The sequence below is a fragment of the Gordionus sp. m RMFG-2023 genome, chromosome 1 (assembly GCF_954871325.1).
Source record: "Gordionus sp. m RMFG-2023 chromosome 1, tfGorSpeb1-WG-v2, whole genome shotgun sequence".
Lineage (NCBI taxonomy): Eukaryota > Metazoa > Nematomorpha > Gordioida > Chordodea > Parachordodidae > Gordionus > Gordionus sp. m RMFG-2023.
In genome coordinates this window covers 62,671,004-62,696,336 of record NC_088775.1, presented here as the reverse complement: position 1 = coordinate 62,696,336, position 25,333 = coordinate 62,671,004, and the positions used below count along the sequence as shown (strand labels likewise).

The 25,333-nt window shown below is 28.0% G+C and overlaps 1 protein-coding gene across 1 annotated transcript in view; it reads left to right on the top strand.

Annotated features, from left to right (window-relative positions):
* The window catches only part of LOC135931305 (transferrin 2-like), a 56,815-nt gene that overhangs the window by 19,629 nt on the left and 11,853 nt on the right, over positions 1-25,333 (top strand). The window contains exons 7-9 of the mRNA XM_065468322.1: positions 7,211-7,367; positions 7,533-7,779; positions 16,975-17,090. Of these exons, the coding sequence (XP_065324394.1) occupies positions 7,211-7,367; positions 7,533-7,779; positions 16,975-17,090 (520 nt within the window). The remainder of the gene's footprint in view (positions 1-7,210; positions 7,368-7,532; positions 7,780-16,974; positions 17,091-25,333) is intronic.

Here is a 25,333-nt window from a genome sequence, read left to right as displayed (position 1 = left end):
AATTTCCTCTATTACCTATCTAGTTTTCATAATGATATCTAAGAAAAAGCTCTAACCACCATAAAGTTTTATGATTTGGATTAGTCGTTTATATTCTCTTCTTCAAGAATTATATTTGGTTAGACCTACAAATTTTACCTTATTAGTCCATTCAATAAATCATTTTCTAAAATGGTAACACAACGTTATATTAGTTTTATGCTAAGAGTTATATTGTCTTGTGTGGTTTTTAAAAACCATTATCAATTGAAGCAGTGTATAAATTAATCAACCTATTTTATCACTTGTTGAGACGTAATTTTTTTTTATGTCCGTAATCAAAAATATTTTTATTAAAAAATTATTATTTTTAGAAATGATTTGCTTTCATTATTTATCGCCGGGGTGGCCTAATGGGTAAGATGTAGGCTTGGAAACACGAGCATGAACAAGGACGCGGGTTCAATCCTGGTAAGAACCATAAAAACTTTCAAGTTTTTCTTCGATGACTGATGTGTAAAGACATATGGTATGATGAATTTCGGAGCTTAGAGATGACACCCCGGTCACCGACAGGCCTGGACAGCCGGGTGCTAAGGATACCTGTCCAATAAACAAAATGAAGGACACAAATGAAAATATGAATATGAAAGCTAGGGCGTTCCCTCCATGCGACGCGCAGGGTGTAGACCTCCATCCTGTGAAAAATAAAGTAAAGGTCAAAGCAAAGAAGACAAGACTGGCAAGTTTGAATATTGGGACGCTTAAAGGTAAGACGAGAGAATTGGCATCAATGTTGAACAGGAGAAAAGTTGATATAGCGTGCATACAAGAGACGAAATGGAAAGGACAGAAGACTTTGATGATTGGAGATGGGTATAAATTGTACTATAATGGAATGGACTTGTTAGCAATAGGAACGGTGTCGGCATCATCCTCAGTCAAGATCTAACCTCCTCAGTTGTAGAAGTCAACAGGATCTCTGATAGACTAATGAAGATAAAACTCTACATTGGTCAATCTACTACACATCCTATCAGTATATGCTCCTCAAACGGGTTGCAAGGAAGAAGAGAAAGATGACTTTAGAGCTATCCTTGATGAAGCCGTAATGGAAATCCCTAAGGATGACCTAGTCATAATTGGTGGTGACTTAAATGCGCATGTGGGGAAAGCAAGAGATAGCTACAAAAAGAAATGATGAAGGAGAGCACGTACTGAAATTTGCGCAAGCCTTCGACCTTGCCTTAACCAACACCTACTATAGGAAAAAAGATAGTCATTTAATAACATATGAAGTGGTACTAGGAAAACACAGATAGATTACATGCTAATCTCTTGCAGAAGATTAAAAGATGTAATAGACTGCAAAGTCATCCCAGGAGAAGATATCGCCGCGCAACACAAGCTACTAATCATGGATTTACAAATCTCAAATAAATCCACTCAAAATAAGATAAAACTGGAACCATGCATCAAATGGGGCAAATTAAAAACAATGACAGATGCCTTTGCAATCAATGCAAACATTGAAACAATAAATTGCTCACAAGTCAGTGAAAAAATATGGACAGACCTTTCATCCAGATTTAGACACTGCAAAATCGACGCTAGGCTTGACAAGAGGAGGCAACAAATCACACAAAGAACTATGGTGGTGGAATCAAGAGGTACAAACCACTAACAGGAGAAAAAAGCCCTATGCAGATGACAAGTCAAGATACAAAAAATCCAAGAGATTAGCTACAAAGGCGGTGGCTAGGGCCAAATCTATGGCATACGATGACATGTACGAAGATCTACATACCAAAGAAGGGCAAAATAAAATATACAGATTAGCCAAACAGCGAGAAAAGAATTCTAGGGATATAGTAATCAAAAAAGGAAAAAGAAATAATGAATAGATGGAAAGAATATTTTCAGGAGCTTCTCAACTTTAATTCCCACATATTGCATCTCGACGAACACTCCCCTTGTCAGAACCTTGTATAACCTATAACAGAACAAGAAATAATCACATGCCTCAAGCATATGAAAAACAACAAAGCTAGGGGTCCAGACGATATTCCAATAGAAAGCCTTAAAGCACTAGGAGATGATGGAATACATCTCCTCACAAATCTGTACAATAAAATACTTGGAAATGAAGAGGTCCCCCAAAAATGGAGGCAGAGCTATCTAGTTCCTATCTTCAAATTGTCAAAATTACAGGGGCATAAAACTAATGTCACACTGTCTAAAACTATACGAAAAAATAATAGAAAAAAGATTAAGAGATATAATCGAAATAGGAGAGACACAGTTTGGCTTTATGCCTGGAAGATCAACAACCGATGCTATCCATGCAATTAGGCAAATGAGTGAAAAATACAGGGAAAAGAACAAAAAGCTACACATGGTCTTTCTCGATCTAGAAAAGGCCTTTGATAGAATCCCAAGAAAACTTATATGGTGGGCGCTACGCCACAAAAAAGTTCCCGAAAAATATATAAGAATAATAGAGGATATGTATATGGGACATACAACAATGGTCCGTAGCACAACAGGTACTTAGCAGGCTTTACAATAGCCGAAGGAGTTCATCAAGGGTCGGCTCTCAGCCCACTTCTCTTCATTACAGTAATAGATGTATTAGCACAGTCTATACCTCAAACAGTCCCGTGGAATATGATATTTGCAGATGATATTGTGATACTTGCCGAATCCAAGGATGAAATGAAAGAAAGGTTAGTGAATTGGATAAATATCCTAGAAACGCACGGATTAAAAGTAAATAGAGAAAAGACGGAGTATATGGTGATAGGAGGAGATGAAACGGAGAGTATTAATATAAATGATTGGCAGATATCCGCAATTGAAAGCTGCAAATATTTGGGCTCCACTATACAAACAAACGGCACAATAGAAAAAGAGATAAAGAATAAGATTAATCAAGGGTGGTTAAAGTGGAGATCTTTATCTGGAGTGCTATTTGACAAAAGAATCCCACACAAATTAAAGGGAAAAATTTACAGTTCCATAGTACAACCAACTATTCTATATAGTTCGGAAACATGGCCAACCAAAGAATCAGACGAGAGAAGTCTACAAACTATGGAGATGAGAATGCTGAGGATGATTGCTGGGGTAACAAGAAAGGATAAGGTGCGCAGTACAAGAATACTAAATAGTTTAAAGGTAGTGCCCATTAAGACTAAGTTAATGGTAAACAGACTTAGGTGGTATGGGCACACAATGAGAAGGCCTATGAACTACATAGGAAATAAAGTTGAAAGATTGGAAGTGATGGGCAAACGTAAAAGAGGAAGGCCAAAACTTCAATGGGGCCATAAAGTTAGAGCCAATATAAAGAAGTATAAAATAGATAAAAGAGATTGTACGAATAACATAAAGTGGAGAGAGATGTTGAAGGAGCTTACCACCAGAAAAGGTGAAAGCTAAAGAGAAAAAAAAAAAAAAATTTGCTTTCATTATTTATATGGATAAATATTTTGTATTAAAAAATTATTATCTTTAGAAATGTCTTGTATTGTTTATTATAAATGACAAAATATAAAATTCAAAATATTTGTACATAGTTTGCAAATTTCAATTTAAAAATTATAATATAATAATAATAAAAATAGGAGGTATGAGGTCTAAGTCTCCCCCCCCCCCCCCCAAATAAATTTTTAGTTGAGCTCCCTAAGATTGTAAAGGCTAGTGACGCCCCTGAGATATAATATTTGTAAATTGGATAGAGCCAATTGATAAATCACAAATCGTTATTTGATTTTAGTTCAAAAGTAAAATAAAAACGGTTATTTTAAAGCAATCCTCAATTGAGTCCTTTTAAACTATTTTTTTGTTAGATGATATTTTTATTATCGAAAACCATTGGTTGTTAATTTTACACATTTTTTTAAAATATTTTTTGTTGAATGATGTTTTTATTATAGGAAATTTTTTAGCTATATTTTTAAAAAAGATAAATAAAAATGAGAAGGACAGGATAAAATTTAAATAAAGGGAAGAGCAAATTGGGTAAAAAACTTTATCGATTATTAAGATGCCGTGCAGATTTGTAATTTAAATATTTTTTCCAATTGTTTTTCCTATTTAGATCGCATACTTTTATGAGGTATAAATTTTTTAACAGATGCTTCTTTCACAATGGTCACTTATAAGCTTTATTTCTCATTACATATTATATGAGCTTACAATTTGATTTTTTATTTAAAATGTTTATTTTACAAATTTAAAATATAAAAATGTATAACAAATTATATATTCTATATATTTATAAAAGGAAATGCTTGAATAATATCTTCTAAAAAATTTTCTCTCTTCTTTAAATAAATATATGTTGCTATGTAATCTTCCATAAACTGAGACCTCCCAGATTCATATTTTGTTTTGAGGTCACGCCAAAGACACTCTATGGACTTTGTATTTATGCCTCTATTAAGCTAGTCCACAAAAACTTTTATAAATATTTTAAACATTTATTCTCACTATTAAAAAAATTATTAAAATTTATTTTTAAAAAAATATTAAAATTAAAAAAAATCATTAAAAAAAATTGTAAAAATTAACAACCAATGGTCTTCGATAATAAAAATATTATTTAACAAAAAAATACTCAAATTAATAAAATTCAACCAATCATATAACAGATAAATAAATATAAGATAACCAATGGTAACTATGACTCATGAACCAAAATCTTATCAATTTTTTACAAAATTATATCTCCAATAAATCTAACTAGAATTAAAAACACTACTTAAATTTTAAAAAACTATACATTTCCCGTATTATTATATAATTTTATATCAAATTCATTGTTTAAAGAAAAGGTAAATTATTTCACTTTGCAAGATATGAATTCTAAACCTCGGATTGCTAAATAGACATTAACAGTAGAACTAGATGAGCTAATAGAATAAAAATTTTTTAATTTGTATATATTATAAGTTAATCAAATGAGATTAGTTGCTTATTATACCATTATTATATCAGGATGTGGTAATGTATACACTTTTATATAAAATAAATAAAATTTTATTTGTGCATAGAAACTAAATTTATTACAGAAAAATATATTAAATAATATATGTATTTCATTTTACTAATCAGTAGTGTTGTTAAACAGCTCGATTTGAACTTATTTTTAAAACGGCTAACTCAATATCTTATCCAGAAAATTATTACGCAAGTCTGGAGATTTTGGTTATAAGCGGCCCAATGATTTAGACATCTATTAGCAGAATCTTGAAGCTAAGGCAATATTTTTCTGGCTAAAATATTGAGTTAGCCGTTTTTAAAAATTAGCTCAAATATTTTAATTACACCACTATATGGAATAACATCTTTATTAGTAAATTATGTTATTTACTATTCCATTTTCTCTCTTCTCTATTTAGATCTTAAACAAAAATTTTGAACATTTAAGACCCATATTTAAAAAAAGACGAACTTGTTTGTAAAGACAAGCCAAATTAGGGTCTCTTCTTAAAGCAATTAAGTATCCAAATAAACCTATCTAGGACACAGCCTAAGAGTTTTATGAGAATTTTCTTAGACTTTAAACCACAGGGTTGACGATAGGAGATACAAAAATGATAAATAAAATGTCTAACTATATTAATAGATATTTGGTTGTAATATAACCCTCCTTGAGTGATACCGATCATCAATTCACTTATTTTCTATCTTTTAGTTAAAAAGAAGAAAGAAAATGACGAATTAAATAATTAATTGGACCTTCAAAAGTGGGGGAAATACATAATTAAGTATCAATCCCTTTCCGATTCATTCTAGTCAGAGTTCGAAATCATGATTTTTTCTTTAAAATAATATGATTTATTTGATTAAATCGGTAAGACGAGAACCATATCCCTATTTTTTAATAAAATTTTATTATAAAATACAAATAATCTTAAATATGACCTGGAGGAAAATAATTCTTGAGGCAAAGTTATTAATCAATTAAGATAAAGAATGGTAAATATGTGTATTATTAAATATACAACAAAAGAGGGTAAACGAACAAAGATTTTATATTAATTTATAAAACATATTGGACTTTAAAAAAGGAAAGCAAAGTAATTGTAATGAAATAATTTGATATGAAAAAAATATTAATAAAAAACATTTGATTCCCAAATAGAAATAAAAATTTAGTAAAATTTAAAAAATAAAAATGTAATAAAAAAATCATAAAAAGTTAAAAAATTGTTATGTAGGATGAAAAAAAGGAAAAAGAATTGTCAAAAATCACAAAAATAGAGAAGAAAAGAAAAATAAATAAACAATTTTTAAAAAGATAAAAAAGAATAACCATTTTCCCTTTTTTGATCGGGCCTTTTCCTAAGCCTTTGATACTTTTACTTTTTTGAATGGGAAATCCTGTATGTTCAATTTTATTTTAACCACTTTACCCTGATGCCTAGCTTACCCCTGGCGAAAATGGAATACTACACAAAATTAATCATAGCTCTTAAAGTATTATAGGTAAAAAGCTAAACTTATTTTTATTTTGTAGATGAGGGATTTGGCTACATATATATCTATAATTTGTTCTCCTTTGTTTTAAAATTTTATGGTAAAAATACAAATTACCAATCATTTTACCCTGGTTATCCCTATTTTTTATTAGGTTAAAAAGTTTAATAACATAAAATATGTTATCTCATCTTTTTTTTCATTCCTATAGGTGTAATATTGCACAATAATAGTAAATTTAAAAAAAACATATAGATGGAAATGTAGTAAAAATTTATTTTCAATTGCACACCATTTATGAAACATATGCGTGATGCTAATATGGTTAGAAACTTAGTTAGAAGTCCGGGCCTCGAGATATTACAGTTTTGGTTATTGAGAATGGAGGGAAAAGTTTCGGACTCGCAAAAAATGACGCATAAGTTTAATTTAATTAGTTTCTTACTTAAAGATGTATTAATAACTTTTATCTGTAAGATTGATAACTCTAGTTCTAGTATAAATATAATTAGTGGAACAATATTTTTTTAAAAATAGACTAACCAAAAACACGACAAATATTTTAAATATGATTTTGCTTTTGGTTATATTTCTATGAAATATATTTTTATAAGAATCAACTTATTCCTAATATAAAGCACCAATTAGATTATGAATGTCTCTAACAGGGTTAAATCAAGATAATAAATATCATCTTGCATAAATATTAAGTATTATTATAATTTAATCGATCAAATTTTTAAAGGTGTTTGGGATTAATTTACACGTTAACGCTTCCTTCACAGAATCAAGCTTTAAAATGTTTAATAGTGTACCGTATCGTAATGTTGACATCTTATTCTCGGACACAACGTTAAAATTAGTGGATGTCAAAGAAAGAAATACATTTAGATCATACCTAGGTATAAGTTTTATATATTATAGAATAAGGGTTTTAAAAAGTCATATTTTCATTAAAATTTATTCAAGCCATAAAAATTTCTGTATAAAGTGCCAATTGAATTTAAATAGTATCCTCTTTTAGATTTAAAATACTCATATAATATTCAAATTATTTTAACCATAAGGAAGTGATTATCTTAAAGTGATAGAAAATATGAGAAGGTGTGATGTGAAACCCATAATTTGGTGTGTAATATCGAGGAACGAATTGAACAAATGCGAAAGGATGCGTCTATCTTTCAAAGCCAAGGATTTTATACCGGCTATCAAATGCACTCAAGGGAAATCGAAAAATCATTGCATGGATATGATTGCCAATGGGGATGCTACTATGTCGCTCTTTGAGGCAGCTGAAATCTACGAGGCAGGAAAGTAAGAGAAATTATTTAAAGACCCTTTAATTCCGTAAAAATTTAGTCGCCACAAAGGCCAAGGGACTAATTAGATTAAACTGATTAATTCGGTTAAAAAGGAAATTAATGCGATATTTGGTGGGTATACATTATTTGGAGAATATGACACGATGTTAATATTCAATCATGGTGGAACTTAAAAAAATATGATAATTATTCTTTTTTAATTGGAATACTTAAGTTTAATGTATATTTATTTTATAATTATATTTCTGGTTTATTTTATTCCCATAAACATTTTTTTCAATTTTGTTATTATTGAAAATGATGAATACATCAAAACCGAGTTCTAAGCAAACTCTAAAAAGGTCCGTCAATACCAATACAAATATACATTTTTTTTAAATGTATTCGATACCGATATTAAAAATGACATATTATCGATTTAATTTTGATATAAATTTTTAGGGTTGGAAATTGGTTATTAATTAAAACAAATATTTAATTCGAGAGCTTCGGAGGTATAAATTTTGAGCCCTGTCGTCAGTCTGAATTTATCCCAGATTTTCAAAGTCATATCATTTTTCGTTCGGGTTACTAATAAATAAATGCTTTTAAAATTTTTATCAAGATGAGATCACCTTTTAACTAAAAACATTTTTGGCGACATTGAATAGGTGCACTACTGGTGAGCTAAACAGAATTGTAGTTATTTTATAAATAATTTTTAATGTGTAGAAAATTATTAAAAGATAAAAATCTTTAATCAGCATATACTACAAAAAATTATATTTAAATCTGTATTTTAATCAGTAATAAGAAATCATTATTTTAAAATTTTTAGTAGCTTGAATTTGAGAACTGGGAAAGTTAATCTTATAATTAATATATTTTCCTGATTAAAAGCCAGCTTTTAAGTGATAAATGTAAACCCTTTTTAAGTCCGTAAATTGTCAAAGTTATATAGGAAACTAATTATATTAAATATACAAATAATGCAGGGCTATAATAATAATATTTAAATTTTAATTCTTCCTAAAATAGTATAGCAAATTTTCTCGCGCGCTTCTTAGATGTTTTAAGCTTTTCAAGCAATCTATACAACTTTAATTATCATAACGTAAAACATCAAATTTAACGGTATATAATCTTTGATTTTTTTAAAAAGGTTAGATTTTATATGATCAAAACTTTAAAACTTGGAGATCTATTTTCGTGATAACTTTATTCATGTTAAAAGAGGAATACCTTCACATTTTTATTTAAATACACGCAAAAGTAAATTTTAAATATTTTAAGAAAATTATATATACAATTTAAATAGATTATTTCTCATTATAAAATACAAAAATGATTTTAATTCCTGGTTACAAGCGTAGTTATTTATAATGCAAGAAACATGTTAAATATGATGCAATTAGTATAATATATTCAAATTTTGGAAATATTTTAACTCAGATGCATTCTCATATATTTACTCTAACGATTTAAAGGATAAATATTAAATATTTTAGAAATATTTTGATGATCTAAAATGAGCATGAGCGCCCACAGCAGAGTGCAGTTGCACTAATCTGAAAAAAATTCTATTTTTAAAAATTTATAAGCTAATTAGATTAATAATTAAATTGACCAATTTGAGGATTAAATATTATGGAATTATATATATTTTTTAAAATAATTATATTAAAAGATTTGGACCATCTAAGAAATATAAAATAAATGAAACTCATAAATAAAAAGGTAATATGATTTGATTTTAAATTTATAATGAAATAGTATTTTATTATTTTATTTATAACAATTTTCAGAGTTGTTAACGCTTCTTTTTAAAATTAGTTAGCTCCCGCTCCTACCTTTTCAAAAGAAGCTAGCTAAATTTTTAAAAGGAGCTGGGTCCTGCTCCAAGTAATGGAGTGCCACTCCATAGCCTCTCCTTTGATTTTCATTTTGTTTAGAAAGTACACGAAACAAATCATATTTGTTTAACAAAAAAGTTTTAATATAAAATGATATATTAAAATATTTATAATCTTTTATTAGCTTTTAAAAGTAATAAATTTTCTAAATTTGATATCTAACAAACATCCATGCCTCTCCCCTAAACCTATTTAGCTATACAAAACATTCGCTCAACAGGACCACTAGAGGGAATATTTAAAATATATGTCCAATATATTCTTTCTGATGATCAATTTCATGGAATCCTAAAAAAATTCCCATTAATTAGAAGACAGGATGGATAATAGCCGCAATGATATTTCCATCATTATAAAAATTTGAAAATCTGCAATAAAGTTATTTAAATAAATAATTTACTTTTTTACTATAAACTATTGATACAGATTACAAGAGACTCTACAAGAGGTTGGCTAAACTACTCTAAATTTGTTAAGTCGTTTATTTTTGATGTAAGTTTAGAAATGGTTGGAGTTAAGATATTCATATCCATATGAAGCTCCCCTTCAAGGATTTTTAGAGCTTTTGCCAAAGGCTCTATAACCCAAAATTTATCAAGTTTCCAAATTGTTAAAATAAAACATTAAATTGTAGATCAAAATAAAATAAGAAAAAATATACAAAAATAAAATTAAGATTAAATAAAATATAAATTGATTAACATAATAAAATGTATAGTTTTAATTTGGATATTTCAATTCAATTAAGTAAAGCAATTAATAAAAGTTAACCAAGTTTATAAGAAATAAAAATATTTTAATTAAGTTTAGAAGAAAAAAATGTATAATAAAGGAGGTTGAACAAGTAATGAGCAAATTAAAATAAATATCAAAATATATTTAAAAAAGCATCATATCTAACCCAAATTAGACTAATGAATTGCCCAAAAATAATTATAGACATTATAAAAAAAAATTAATCTAAAATAAAACAAAATATAGTTTTATCATTTTGTATTTAACAGATAGATTTTGTACTTTTAGATGTTTTTTTAAGTTGAAGCCGCTGACTTTTGAAAACGATATTTTTATTTACACATAATAAACATTTGGCCCTAATATTCGTTCCATTAGGATCATTAGGATCTAACACTTTTAGAAGAGAAAAATATTTTTTTGTATGATGGAAATTCGATTTCTTTTTCTATAATATCTGGATCCATAATATCAAAAACTATTTTTTTATCATATATCTATAAAATGAATATTAATATGACTTACAAAGGCTCTCCAGGGGCACCGCTTCTATAGCGCCTTCTTAACAACTCTGACAATTTTTTTAATTTTATTATTATCCAAATTTATTTTAGAGAATACAACATTAAAATTATTAGTTATTTATATAAAATCTATTATATAATAATTATTTATTTGTTATCAAAATATGTTGCTATAATATAGATATTAGATACAATATAAACGAATAAATATTTTAATTAATGATATAAATTATAAATTTACAGGAAAAATCAATTTAATTCACACAGAAATTTGTATTTGAGAAAAGATTTTTTTTTTATATAGATCAAAATCGCGAAAATAAATGAGAAAAAAAGGTATATATATTTCTTAATTTGAAAAAAAAACAATGAAGGGAAGGGAAAAAAGATCTAAATCATTCCGGCTGCTCGGGAAATGAACCCATGAAGTATATGAAATTAGATTTTACAATCTGAATTTCTATGGGTTGACATAAGTAGACGCCTTCTTTTGGGTCTCCTGATTTAATCCTTATGGCTATGCCAAGATTAGGTCATGGCTTCCAAAGGATATTAAGATAGTAGTTAGTGACAACTTGTACGAATTTATATTCATCAGTAATATCCACTAATTTGTTCGTTTTAAAATCTTTTGTGTTTAAGATGTTTTATTGTTGTTGGAGGGTGAAAGGGGGTCAACACAGGAGAAATTCTACTGTAGAAATAGGCAATTCTCCCAAGAAATTTGTGTAATTCCATCGGGCCGTTACCCATAAGGGAAAAGACCTAGAGATTCTAAAGTGGCAGAAAAAACATCGGACTTTAAAGCCCGTTATTTGAGATCATTGCATCTGATATGCCGGATTGAACGTCCACTGCTAAAGCACTGAAGGCAATGCTTCTTGCACTTGGCGCACTCATATGAGACTGAGGCTGACACATTTAAGGTTTGGCAGCTCGAGGTCAAGATTTTTAGAGGGAATGGCGTCTAGGTATTCACACCCAGTGGTTGAGATAAGGCATGATCTTTATAAGGGTCGGAAAAGGGTAATCAAGGGACTTTGCAATAATCGGATTATCTCAATCCTTTCTTTTATGAGAGTCTGGAAGTTGACATTCATCGCCAACTTAGGCTTTCCATATAATATAGGCTTCGTCAAGGAGCGTATCTGGCAAGGATAGGTGATCAGTTATTATTTTGGAGCTTGCCAATCTGGACAAGATGAAACCACTGATTGATAACTAATGGTGATTGTAATCCTATACCTCCTTTATTTCAAGGGAGAGGGGCTTGATGCCACGAATTGGAATTAAATTTGTGATTAGTTATTTTTTCCATAATGTTTTTTATTCTGGATCAATATGCTTTCAAAGGTTCAGGATGTTTAAAAATAGCCATTGACCGCAAAGCATAGATGGTCTTTGGTATATTGAAAAAATTTTATTAAAAAGAAAGATTTATGTGAAATTATTAGATTTAGCTTGGAAAAAGGTTTCAAATGCTAAGTAACCTCCAATTGTTGAGTCACGATGTGTTAGTTCGTAGGCCATAACAATTCGTTTTGGAGAAGGCCTATGTCTGGCTCATCTGTTTATAAAATTTATGGCTCTCTTCGGGACTACCACTTATAATCCCGTATCTAGCTGACAGCTGCTTTTAATTTTTTTTTACTAGATTGTCTATCCCTTGACAGAATAAAATTGAACCAAGTGGATCACCCTGTTAAATTCATTCAGAATCCCCATATTGTAGGATGGAGGAAATAGCATAGCAATTTAAAATGTAGCTGGATTAGCACGGGCTATAAAGGATTCGTTTTATTGTGTTGTATGCATTGCTGAAATCAATTTTAATTAGGTGTTTGTTTAGTGGATTATTTTGAAGATAGATGTGGGTTATATGAGCGACAAACTCACAGGAGCCTTTGATACCAACCCCTAGTTAAGTTGAAGTGAGAATCATGTAGATTTTTTTTTTGATACGAGTCGAGACTAGTTTTGATACTAATCTCCTGAAGAGGGTACCTATGGCAATTGGGCATAGGTCTTTGTGGGTTTTGGAGAAGCGATTAATTTTGCTCCAAACAGAATTGGTTGTGCGAAGATAGGAGTCACCATTAATATCCTGTTGCAGAGGATAGTTACACTGTTAGTTTGAGAGCTTAGAGGGATGGTTAAGTCTAGATGGTATATCGGTTTCATGCCTTCAAAACCATGTTCAGAATTTTTTTAAAAAGTTGAGATCGCTTTTCTCACTTCCCCTGGGGTAAATTCTATTGAATAAAATGTGGGAATTACACCAGGAAATTCAGTTGCCTAATGTGGGGGGTGCTTCATAACTAATTTATTTCTTTTATATCTAAATTATCGATTTTTTCTTCCACTAAATTTACCTTTATAAAAGGATTTATGGGTAACTTAGGTGTGGAGATTATGTCCATTGAAATGTTGTCTAAATTCTTTAATCTGTTTTAATTTGTTGGGTGAGCGACAGTTTGCATTTGTCAGATGGGACTTGAAAGACTTGGAAGCTAAATAAAAAAAACTTTTTCCAATTCTTGTGTTAATAGTGGTTAAAAGGTTAGTAATAGTTTCCCTCTATGATTTAGCCGCAAGAAGCCTGGCTCCCCAGGGGTTTAGATAAGTTTGTAAATTTATCGGAGAAGAGATGGTAACTCATTCGAAGTACAGGGTGTGGCCTCATTAACAGATAAATTATTAATTGTGGAGAGCTGGGATATGCAAAGGGGATGTTAATGTTAAATGTAATAAAGAAATAGGGGGTGGATAGGATCTGTGAAAGGTGAATGATGTGATAAATGACACCAATTATCACTTTTACCGTGTGTCCTTAGGGTCTGTAGCCCACAGTTTGTACATTTTTTTTAAAATTAGGTGTAGAAGGGGACATTTAAATTTATTGGAGGGGAGGGGGACAAAGTAGGAAAAGGGATTTTTATTTTACAAATAACTGAAAATAAAATTTTTAAATTGCAATTTAATTGTTCAGAAATATGAAAGAAAAAAAAAACTTTCTATGTTATTGTTTTTCTAAAAAAAAGATGGAATAAAATAAACAAATAAATATTAAAAAAATTTAAATAAAAAGAATCCAAAATAAAGCGGTGGAAAATTATCGTTAATTATTTATTTTAATTAAATGTACGTAAAGTGTTATTTAAATTATTTTAATATTAATCTATAAAAGTATCAAATAATATAGATGAAAAAATAATGAAAATATTATAAATGATGATAAACATGAGATATCTATTTAAACTTAAAAACCTTAAATTTATAGCTCATCATTTCTTTCGGAAATTGCTTTACCCATAGGCATAGCCAAAGGGAGGGGCATGGGGACATACCTCCTTCAGAAACTTGAACTTGCCTTTAATCACAAATTTCATTATAAGCTAATAATTTCCATCTACACAACCCTCACTCCAGCTTAAGTAAATAACTTTAAAATTACCTATTTTTAAAAAAGGCATTTTTATAAAAAAATGAGATCGAAAATTATTTTTATAAAAATTGAACATAGCCAATGGCCTACAATAAGTTCACCTAAAAACCTCGGCTAAGCCTATGTTTTATCTCTATCCAGGGCCGTGCAAACGGAGGGAGGCGAGCGGGGCAGCAGGCCCTGGCTGCCAAAATTAAGCAATTTGAGAGGCGGCCAAATTTTATAATTTTACTCAATTACTTTTACCTGAAAAATAAGAATATATTTTTGTATATGTTAGCGGCAATATATTTTTTCCGGCGATGTGTTATATTTTCAACTTTAAACTATTTCTTGAGCGCGTTTTTTCAAATTTAAATCATTTCTTGATCGCATTTTTCAAAAAAAATTAAAGAATCTGATTTTACTCATCATGTTTATTTAAGATTTAGATTGGACTATTAAGTGTTTAATTTGTTAAATATGATATAATATGCTAGTTTCAGACCCTTTGATCCTAAATGTTGCACAGAAGTCATTTCGTTGACCAAAAAATTAAAACAATTTTTATTTTAGATAACTCTTGTTATCTGGTTCGATATATTACTCAAGTGAATTTCGTAAGTAAGGTCATGAAAAGTGACATTATTTAATTAGAAAGAACGATTACTTATAGAAAATGTGCAAATTTTTTAGATTGTCTTAAAGATAACAGCTTTCAGAATTCCTTACTCAGAGAAAGAGCTTGCGTAGGAATTGGAAATGAATTTAGAAGAGCAACGATATTCAATATACTAGAATGGACAAATGCGCCTGAAAGCGAGTTAAATTTTTTTAATATATAAAAGATCTAATACCTTAGAAGGCGATATTAATTCGTAATCCATTAATTGAATTAAAAACTTCATTGGAGATTTTACGCTATATTAAATTGGTTAAATGAAGCTTTACCAAGTACATTCATTGCAATAAAGATTATTTTAATCATTCCAATTACCGTAGCATCCGCCAGCTTCTCAAAGCTCAAAATAATTTAAACTTACCTACGATTCTGTATGGCACATGACAGACTTGTTGATCTCTCTTTGATTTTAATAGAAAATGATATCACCTCATCCTTAGATTGTACTGATAAATAAAAAGGCGAGGAGGATCAATAAAGTCGCGATATTTTAGTCATCATTCATTTTTATAATGTGCGATACCATTTATGATAAAAAAATAAAGTAAATATGCTTTTAGTTCTCATGCAAAGTTATCAAATAAGGATTAATAAATCGTGTTTTTTAAAAGGCAGCCAGATTATTTATGGTAGTTTTAGTAAATGAAACGAGTTAGAAACTATCTTATGTCAATAATGTGTTATGAAATATTCTCATCATTATCATGGTCAATATCCATCGTGCCTGAATCTTGGACAAAGAAAATTTGTATCAAATATCTTAGCAATATTTTAACAAAATAAGATATTATAATTAGCATTAAAATAAACTTATCATATTTTGGCTATATTTATATTTTTTTTTAATGATTAAATTATATTACACACGACAGATTTATTAAAAATAAAGCTTAAGAAATGAGACTTACAATATTTTTTAAAAAATTTTAAAACAAGGCTTTTCATATTTCAACAAAAATTTTTTTTTACTAAAGCCTCTGCTAGTGAGAGTAAACAAAATACACTAACAGATAATATCCAAGCATATGAAATGTTAAGAAACCCGAAAAAATATTGACAAAATTGACTATTATAAACATCAACCTCAAAATATATTTAAAGATACTCTCACAAGATCCTTGAATGTATATTGCAATAAAATCATTGAGTGCATCGGTGAAGAATGATTGACATCTATTACTAATAATTAAATATCAGGTCAAATCATAAATATTTAGTATAGTGACCTGAATTAAAAAGCCCGCCCAATTGTTGTTTTAGATTTTTAACCAGCCCGACCAAATTATTTTAATGGCTAGTTTGCTCTTTATTCATTTATTTTAATGTATTTTTAATTAAACATATATAATATGCAATATTATGAAATAAAAAAATTATTATTAATAAATTGAAGTCTGTTCTACTCATTTAGCCTGAAAATTATTAAAAATCCATCCGCTCGCACCAGCCCATTACCTCAAAATTTTTTAACCCGCCCGCCTCCCGCTTAATGTTGAAAATATTTTAGAAAACCGGACCATGCCCGCCCAAAGTATAGGCGGGCGGGCTCACCCATTGCCGATTTCTAACTCGAATCTTGAGTGGTGGAAATCCCAAAGTAGTATTTTTATTGGTGATGACACAGATATATTATATATTTGAGATTATTTTTAGAGTTACAAATATAAAATCTTATACATTGATGGAGAATTCAATATTATAATAATTTTTAAGCAAATGAGTAGATGGTAAATAATTTATATTTATTTAAACTGCTAAAATAAATATATAATATTAAAATAGTATTTGTAGTAAAATATAAGGTGATTTTTAAATGATGAATTTTGATAATTATTAGTTGAAATAAAAATAAACACGATCTTTAAATTTTTATATCCATACCCTGGAATTTTATTATAAATTTTTATCTTAATTAAAAATTATTTTAAAGGCACTATAATCTGATTCCTATTATTGCCGAAAACTATGGATTGATAAAACCAGAATATCACGCCGTTGTATTAGCTAAGAGAAGTGATCTTGAAACCAATTTTCTCTCCCTAAAAGGTAAAAGATAATTTTGAATATAATATCAAATACATAACTTTCTCGATCAATAGATCCTGATTTATTATGCTTATATACTATCCCAATCAGTGTCAATATTAGGAACATGCAGGCAGGCAGCTTGCCTAAAGGTGCCAGCAAAATCTATTTTTTAGAAGCGCCTCATTTAAAAATATTTTTAATCTTGTTTTGGTATATTACATTTCATTCAATTTTTTCTAACATTATTACGCTTTGCTTTAGATATTTAATTTTACTTACTAATTAAAACTAGTGTTGTTACGGCTCAATTTGAGCCGATTTTTAAAAAGCTAACTCATTATTTTATCCAGAAAAATATTATGCAAGCCTAAAGATTTTGCTCATAGATGGCACATAGGATTGAACATCTGTTGGCGAAATCTCGACGCTTAGGTAATATTTTCCTGGCTATAATGTTGAGTTAGCCATTTTTGAAAATCGGCTCAATCTAGCCGTTTAACAATATTAATTAAAAAAAAAGAAATGTTTTTATTAAATTATTTATTATTAATATGATTACATTATATAGATTACTTTACCTTTGTAAGCCAAATGAAATTATCCGGTTCCTAAAATAAAAATATAAAATTGTTAATGATAGGAAAGCAAATAAACTAGTGTTGTTAAACGGCTAGATTTTAAAAAACGGCTAACTCAATATTCCAACAAAAAATATTGGGCAAGCCTCGGGATTATGTTAATAGATGCCCGAACCTTTCTGCCATCTATGAGAAAAATCTCCAGGCTTGTATAATATATTTTGGTCAAAATATTGAGTTAACCGTCTAGATATACAAAAAATAAAAAGGTTAATTTAAATTAGATAGAATTAAAAAGTCAAAGGAGTGAAAATGAAATACAGAAACAAAGTAGTGGAGACCCGGCCTCAGGGGCACATAGGACAATTCTAAATTATATTTAAAATAATAAAATCTATATTTTTAGATCAGATATAAAAATTAATTTATCAACTTTACTAATCCAAATTTATTTATTTCCCTAGTTTTTTGAGCTATTTTTTCATATATACATTCATTTAAAAAATTATAAAAGAGATTTAGAACTTACCAAGTATATCCCTTAAGCGATCTAGAATTCTAATCGTTCACTTTATTGATTTTTAAGCTCTAGGTAAACTGATTGTTCTTGTCTACAACCTTAAAAATAGATTGGATAATTCAAATAGAACATCATACATTACATAAAGGTGAGATCTGATAAATCGGGTGAACAGCCCGTTAAATTAGACTGTTGCTAAAATTCTCTGAATATTTGAAATGCATATACAGGTTCTCATAGTTATTTAAAGCTGTTAGACATCCAACATAAATCAAGTACCCTTCCAATCTTGAAACTGTATGCCAAGTTATTTGATTCCTATTGCTTTTGATTTTTGTTAACCTAGCTATATAAACTATATTTTGTGTCAATAAAGGCCTTAAAGTGATTAACGCCTGTAACTTTTTTACTCAAAGGGTGCCACTTTATAAATGGTGATTTAAACAATGCCAGGTTATGATCGTTGGATATAGTGTGCTTTCTTTCCAATCATGACACTGGCATCATCGCTAACAAAAGTTCCATCTTTTTAAAAAATTTTAAGAAAACCCAGCTGATTTAAGAAGATCCAGTAGGGTATAAACAATCCCGCTTCATCTTTTGATTACAGTTCAATCAAGTCTATATATCAAAAGAGGACCCAATACAGATTTTGCATAAATAACTAAAGCTGTTTTATTTAACAAGTTGTATATTCATCTACAAGTATAGCGATTTTGGCTTGTAAATTGATAATATTATTTACAATTTTCATTTGCATTTTATTGGAAAAACTTTCAATAATTAACAAACAAGAATACCTTGCAAAATATGTCTCATATCTAAACCATTCTACTCTTGTAAATCTATTAACTAATCGAAATCTACAAATGGGCTTTTTAATTTTGCAAGATAATTTACAGTATTAAATATTATTATTTTGTTTATCGATGTGATTAACCATTTTTAATGCAATATCTGACAGTATTTTTTTTTAATTTGGTTTCATAATCTTTTTCCGCAGCTATGTGTGCATCTGAATTGGTATATTTCAAAATTTTTTGGTTTATGTATTCTGTCTTATAAATGGCTGCTAATAATTGTATAATTTCACCTTTCACTTGATATAAGTATTCCTTGTGAGGAAGCAGGGTTCAGCTAGTAAACGTCTAGTCAAAACGGATATAATATTATCCTATTTCTATCGGATACACTTTTTTAAGAACCAACTTAAATAAGGAGGCGTTTTACAAATTATAAATATAGAATTACATTAATATACTACCATTTTGTTTATATAATATTTTATGTATAATTCATAATAACTAGGGATGTACGGATATTTTATATCGGATCGGGCCGATATTTCACCCGTTTTAAAATATCGGTCATCGGCCAATATTATAAAATTTTCTGATACGATCTGATATAAAAAGCGTCTTTAACAAAAATAAATGTTATAAAATTTTTAAAAAAAGTTTTTAAAATCATTTATTTTTATAAATAAAATCGAAATCCATTTTTATGTATACATATTTTTTTAATAATAATAATTAATTAACATTCTGCCATATTGTTATTTTTTTTGCGCATTCTGTTTATAAAAGTGTGCGATAATCTCTTCAGAATCTGTTTTTAGTGAAGCTGGTGATATTGACAGTTACCATCGCCGCAGACTGATATCTGATAAATTGGAAATTTTGGTATTTCTAAAAAGAAATCTTCGATACATTAATGTTAAAAATTATTTTAAATATTTATTCCAAATTTCATAATATATTTGTTTATTACTTATTATGTATATAGATTAATGTTAAATAAAAGTGATTTAACAATAAAAATTTTTTTTATACTTTTAGAATTGCAATTAAATTGAATATAAAATGTAACGATCATTATAATATATTCAAATGACATAAGTTATGGTAGAGTTAAATTATAGATGTTATACTAATAAAAAGTATATTAAATATTAAAATCATAGGTATCTTTACAGAATACAAAATTAGATAAGATATTGGATAGGTAATCGGTCGATATCAATTTAATATCGGGAATATTGGATCGGCCTCCAAAAGGTGGTATCGGTACACCCCTAATAATAACAAATTAATAATATGCTCAAATACCAGTATAAAATAATTAATTTGAACATGGCAGGCCTCCTACATTTTTGAAAAATTTTGAAGGGGCACGTAAAATATTTCAAAATCAGCGAAGACACTGCGTGCTTCAGCTTTCTCCTCCCCACCACTGTATTTGTAATTGAATCATTCACAAATAACTTGTTTAATTTTTGGTGAATTTTCTATTTAATTCGTAGATTTAGTATTTAAGTTAAACAGATCTTAGGGTGTGCCCTGATTAAACTTATTAATAAACTGCCTATAAAGCAAAATCATTTTTGAAAAAAATACAAAAAAGAGAAAGGGTGAAAATAACTATGAATTCTAATAATACCACCAAACACTTAAAACAAACCAAAATAGTGTCCTAGTTCAGTTTAGTCTAGGCTAAACAGCAATAAGTATCAAAATTAAGTCGAACCAGGACCATAATTATTTATATGTTATCATAAAAAGCTGTTCATGATAATTTTTATTGTGATTTAATTATCATAATTTTTTTTAAATGTTTTACTCGAGTCATTTTAAAAATAAATAAATAATTTGCAGAAGATTTATCAAAGAAAATTTTTTACCATTTTTAGTCTAGTGGACGAAATTATGAACAATTTTCTAATTTTGAATATTCAACATAATTTATATATTATAACATAAAATTTTCTTAATCTTGTAAATAATTTTAATATATTTCAACTCTAACGATTGTAAAGAATAGGAACTTCAGAAATAAATAGAATGTTCCCCTAAAAAATTTTCCTCCTTTTATGACATTTATTACATTAGTTTTTATAGTAAATATAAATAAATATATTTATTATAATAGATTATTTTTTCAATAACATTCTATATTCCTCATTGTATAATTTAATTTCCGCATTCTCATATTATTAATCGATCAGGTTTTATATCATTATAGTATCCTTACTATACTTATCGTTTCAAATTATATATAATATAAAAAATAACACAGACTGGAGGAGTGGTTGGTAATTGGGGGGAACTTGCCCTAAAATTAAGATTCTGCGAAAATACAATAAATATTTATAGATTGTTATTATTTAAATTGAAGTTCCCTCAATTAAAGCTATCATGGGGTGAGTTTTGCAAAATTATGATTTTATAATTTAGGAAATTTCCAGATTATAAGAAATGGAATGAGAAAATAAACAGCATCAATATTCCAATTTCAACAAAATTAATATTTTAAAGTTACTAGAAAATACCACTGAATGTTATAAAATATCCATCGTAATTGAATCTTAGACAAAGATCAAATTTTTTTCAGAAATTATTTCAATGTTTCACAAAAGCCAAGAAGATTGTAACTAGCCTTTAACGTATTAGACATATAATTGTATATTAATTTTAGGATAACTTTTATATTTTAAAATAATATTAATCAATAAGTTATAAATATAACCTTTTATTTTAATTATTCCTCTAGAACATTACATATCACTTATATTAACAAATACAGTACGTAAATTATCCCTTTACAAAATAAAAATATAATAAAAACGAATATATCGAAAAAGAATGAATCAATAACTTGTAATGTTTTTTCTCTTTTTACTAATCATCACTTCATATATTTCCATATATGACATCTCCCCTCTTTATTTTGCTCTATCCTCGTCTTTTGATTCGTTTATATCATTTCATACCTTCCATGCTTCTCTCATTCTACTATCTCGGAATTAAATTCCTCACCACCCAAATCCAAAATTTGTAATAACTCGTCTCCAGATTTTTTTTCAATACTATTGGTATCTGACGTACTCGCACACCTATGCTATGATTCCTTTCTTCATTCATCATATTTTGACGACTATAATTCATTTATTCATCCATCACCATATCCTTCATCGTTATTTATTCTTTTGTTCACCATTTTCGCTTTCTATCAATCTTTTGTCGTTTCGTATTTTAACGTCTCCTTTTCTCGGTTCGCATCAATTCTTGCTCTTCAAAAATCTAACCCCTCCTTCAATTCCTATTATTCTCCATTTTTCGTTAATAGTGAGTTGTAGCGTTTAGGTTTGGTTTATTGTGGTTACAATAAAGTAAAATTTGTTTATGCGTGTTTTATATTATACAATATGTTATGCTTTTGGTTGTGTGTATAACAATATGGTATATTTTGTTGTGTAGGTATAGTATTACAATATTATATATATTTTCGCATTGAAACAATATGTTAAAGAAGAAGATGAAATTATTAATTACTAGGTAGTGAAAATATAACTTAAAATTCCTAATTAAATGATATAATTATTGCTATTCTCGGATCTTGAGAATGAAATATAAAATTTTATGACAGGGAAAATATAACTTAAAATTACAAATAATTGTGACTAATTAAGATAAAGGAAAAAGAAAATTTAAATTTAAATTTATAATAGATAAAATATAACAAAGTTCTAATCTTTATAGTTCGCTTCTCGACTTCTATTTTGTCTTTAGTGTTCGATGTAATTTTATCAATCCTTTCCTATCAGTCTTTATATTTGTCAATTATTAATCTCTTTTTAATTTTCCACTCCTTCTTCTCCCTTTTCCCATTCCATAGTTTCTTTTTACTTCATTGTCCTCTTCTTTCCCTTAATTTTCTTTTCTCTCTCCCTCTCTTACTTTCTTTCCCCCTTTTCCAATTCAAATAATTTCAATATTCGAGTGGTTCTACGATGAATACTTTTATTGTACTCTTAGTTGTAGTCATTTACTTCTTTATTTTCTTATTCAATTTGAATCCTTCGAGTTTAATACTTCTTTGAATTATGCTATTTATCTAACGCTCCATTCAATTTTCTATTCTGTCGAATTCTCTTAAATCAAATAATTTAATTTCATATTTTGACTCTTACGAATATACTTATATTTATATTCATCAAAAACCGGATCGAATCTGAATATGAATGCATTTAATCTTTCATAATTCATATTGGTCTTGCTTAATTAACTTCTTCTTTTCTTATTCTTTTCCTTTTCATTGCTTCTCATGCTTGGCCATACCTCTGGTTCTTCTATCTATTCCTATTTCTCCCTATAAACCCTAATAATTACTCTAAAAGCTTCCAAACTACCATTTCAATACATAACATTCACAAACATTTAAATCCTTTATTTGCCCTACATAATTATTTCCCTTAAAATTTCTAAAAATATCCCCATGATATATATATTCGCCTTCCATATCTATCCTTCCTTTATAGCGAATTCTCAATTTAAAATCATTACTCCCTAATTGTGAGAATTCTAGTCATCTTGATTCTCACTCCTTCTTTTACTTTATTATTAAATTTTATATAAGAAAATTTAATCCTAATAAAGTTATCATCCCTCTTTATTTTTTTCTTAAAGTTCCAAATTATTCCTAAAATTTAGTTTATAAAATCTTTATTATTTCTCTTATTGGAATTTCCGTGTTTCACTAAATTTATCTCCATTTTATTTAGGTTTATTTGTACTATGATATACACCTATTCCATTGTTTTACCTGAACAATTATAGTAATGTAGACTTATATGTGCTATTACTCACACCTATAAAAATTATTCAACCAGAACCAAATAAAATAATTTTCCTTCCTTTACCTCAATTCCAATTGTAGGCTTATCTGTACTATGACGTACGCCTATATTTCGTTCTGGCTGAAAAATTATAAAAGAGACACTTCTTTATTTTCTCCTTTACCTTAATTTCCTAAATTGTAGGCTTATTTGTACCATGACGTACACCTAATCTATTCTAGCTCCACGGATGTAATAAAGATACACTTCTTAACTTTTTTATTAACTCCTAAAATTTTGGTTCTTAATCTTTATTCCCTTCCTCCTAATTCTTCTGTATTAGGTTCTAATTTTATTATAACTATTATTCAGATAATTTTTCCTCATTTAATTTATCACCTATCATTTCATACATCTTTATAAAGTTAACCTAATAATATTCAAATTAACTTCTATTTCCTATAATTTCTAATTATCTATCTATTGTAATATTCCTATATATAAAATGTATATTTATAAAATTAATCAATTTATTTACAAAAAAATTTCTTTAATATAATGTTTTTACCTCATGTTCTACCTCCTGTCTTTCCTTCCTTCTTCATCCTTTGATTTATATCTTTTGTATCTATTATCTCTACACTAACTCGCAAAGCATCCTATTTCATTACAGTAATAACATGATAATATCTCTATTCTTGTACCCTTTTGTCTTCACCATAATTTCCTCTCTTCTATTTCCACCTCCCAGTAACATTCCTACTATTAAAACTAATGATGTGTATATTATTGCTAAAATAATACCTATAATTTTATCTTTTTCGTTAATTGTTATATACATTATAATATTTTAACCTTATTCTCTGATTCTTCTTTATAATAAGATATTTATTAATAATTTTACTATTATTACTCTAACTTCTCATATGTTTATTAATAACAAAATTATTATTAACATATGCCATTTTATATAAATTTTTTATATCTTTGTTTAAATTAATTTCAGTTCTTCTAATATAATTCTTATACCTTTATTAACTTATAATTCTTCATAATTTTCTAATATGATACTTTATAAATTTATTTACCTAATTCTATTATATTCTTAAAATCTTAATTTAAATTATTATTCTTCCCATTTAAATTACATTTTTTCAAAATTTATTCTCTTTATAATTCTATTTAAATGATATTTCTTCAAATTGTCCTAATATACCTCTTTATAATTCTATTTAAATGATATTTCTTCAAATTCTTCCAATAATTTTTCTAAATATTCTTCTCTTAATCCAGGATCTTTTTTTGAAGTATATGACAAGGCGCCCTTTTTATGTTTGTATAAAGTAAATTAGTAAGTTATATATTAACCTTTTATTTCAATTATACTGCTTGAACATTACATATCAACTCATATTAACAAATACAGTGTGTAAATTATCCCTTTACAAAATCAAAAAATAATAATGTGATATATAGCGCTTCTGCCCTCTAGCGTTGAAGGTTCAACAAAGCTACTAGGTTTTCCTCATTTCCATCTAATTGGAATAAT